Source organism: Colobus angolensis, unplaced genomic scaffold, assembly GCF_000951035.1.
Source record: "Colobus angolensis palliatus isolate OR3802 unplaced genomic scaffold, Cang.pa_1.0 Scaffold182, whole genome shotgun sequence".
NCBI classification, from domain to species: Eukaryota; Metazoa; Chordata; class Mammalia; order Primates; family Cercopithecidae; genus Colobus; species Colobus angolensis.
This window is the reverse complement of record NW_012114955.1, coordinates 2,522,713-2,524,632: the sequence shown is the minus strand read 5'-3', so window position 1 is coordinate 2,524,632 and position 1,920 is coordinate 2,522,713. Positions and strand designations below refer to the sequence as shown.

At 46.4% G+C, this 1,920-nt stretch overlaps 1 protein-coding gene across 2 annotated transcripts in view; it reads left to right on the top strand.

The window, feature by feature from the left end:
* The first annotated feature begins 475 nt into the window (after nt 1–475).
* The window catches only part of ZC3HC1 (zinc finger, C3HC-type containing 1), a 48,955-nt gene continuing 47,510 nt past the window's right edge, over nt 476–1,920 (top strand). For both annotated transcript variants that reach the window (XM_011939595.1, XM_011939594.1), the window contains exon 1: nt 476–700. In XM_011939595.1, coding sequence (XP_011794985.1) covers nt 555–700 — 146 coding nt within the window. In that variant the 5' untranslated portion in view covers nt 476–554. The remainder of the gene's footprint in view (nt 701–1,920) is intronic.

Sequence of the window (1,920 nt, the reverse complement as noted above, 5' to 3'; positions counted from 1 at the left end):
GTGCAGTGGCACAATCTCGGCTCACTGCAACCTCCGCCTCCCGGGTTCAAGTGATTCTCTACCTCAGTCTCCCTAGTAGCTGGGATTACAGGTGCCTGCCAGCACGTCCAGCTAATTTTTTCATTTTTGGTAGAGATGGGGTTTCACCATTTTGGCCAGGCTGGTCTCGAACTCCTGACCTCAGGTGATCCGCCCGCCTCGGCCTCCTAAACTGCTGGGATTAGGCATGAGCCACTGTGCCTGGCCATATTATTTAGTATTAGTTGAAAACTAAGTTAAGCCCCTCATCCCTGCTGAATTTGGACAGAACGCGTTCTAAAATCTCTCATCAACCTAAATATGCTAGTTGATTAAGGAAATGATTAATCAAGATTGTCCTAAACACTACAGCCCTCCTTAAGCTCGCTCTAAGGTTCTAAAACGACCACAAAAGGCGTGGACCACGCGGTTAGACTTTCCCCATCAGGCTGCCTCAAGAGGCAGATATTAACCTCTCAGGACGGAAGTTCCGGAGCCTTCAAACGCTCGGGGAAGCGACTCCGCAGCGGACCAAGATGGCGGCGCCCAGTGAGGGACAAGCGTTTGCTGTAGGGGTTGAAAAGAATTGGGGTGCAGTTGTTCGCTCCCCAGAAGGGACCCCCCAGAAAATCCGGCAGCTGATAGATGAAGGGATTGCCCCGGAAGAGGGAGGCGTGGACGCGTGAGTTCACGAGTTAGCCCTGGGTCCGGCGTTGGAAGATTGGAGAAGGCTTGGGGAGGGGGTGGCGTGTCGCGTGGGGGGTTTCCCTCGGTCGGCGACTCGGGCAGTGGGGATGGCTTCTTCTTAGGATCTGAAAGATACTCTGGTTACTATGTTTGATCGGCTTTGATCTTCCCGTCGGGATGTACCGGATTCCCAACCGCAGCCGAAATTTTGTCATAGGACATTATTTTTGGAAGGAAAAAAAGAGGACCGTTAACTGAATGAGTTCACCTGACTACTCTTAATTGGGAATTCTTAACCTTTTTTGGTGCCGTGGACCCCTTTGGTTCTCTGGAGAAGCTTATTAACTCTCGTAATATTTTTAAATGCTTGAAGTAAATTACATAGGATTATAAAGGAAACCAGTTAGATTGGAATGTAGTTATCAAGATAGTAAAAGGAAAAAGTTATGCAGTAACATTCTTTTTATTAAAGAGTTCATAATATCTAGTAGTATGTCTTGTCAACCATAAAAGGTATTTGAAAACGTTCAACCACCATAATGTGGGAATATTATTTCCAGTGATGACAAATTAACAGGTACTAATACTACTATGGTGTTTTTACCCTCATTCATAATTGAAGAAAATGCTAAATCTTGTCATTTAAAGAGAAATAAATGTCATTTTTACCCATCCAAGTTTATGGATGCTGTGAATTTTTCTTCTTGGGGAAAAATTTTTTTTTCCCACACCGCCTTGAAGCTCTCTATGAATCTCTGAGAGTTTTAGAATAAGTTTATTTCTTTTGAGCTATAATCGTTGATGTAATCCTATTTTTATTAAAAATAATGCTTGTCGCCTGGCGCGGTGGCTCACGCCTGTAATCCCAGCACTTTGAGGAGGCTGAGGCGGGCAGATCACGAGGTCAGGAGATTAAGACCATCCTGGCTAACATGGTGAAACCCCGTCTCTACTAAAAATACAAAAAATTAACCGGGCGTGGTGGGCCGCACCTGTAGTCCCAGCTACTTGGGAGGCTGAGGCAGGAGAATTGCTTGAACCCGGGAGGCGGACGTTGCAGTGAGCCGAGATCGCGCCACTGCACTCCAGCCTGGGCGACAGAGCGAGACTCTGTCTCTAAATCACGATATCAAGAGATCAAGACCATCCTGGCCAACATGGTGAAACCCCATCTCTACTAAAAATACAAAAATTAGCTGGGTGTGGTGGTCCGCA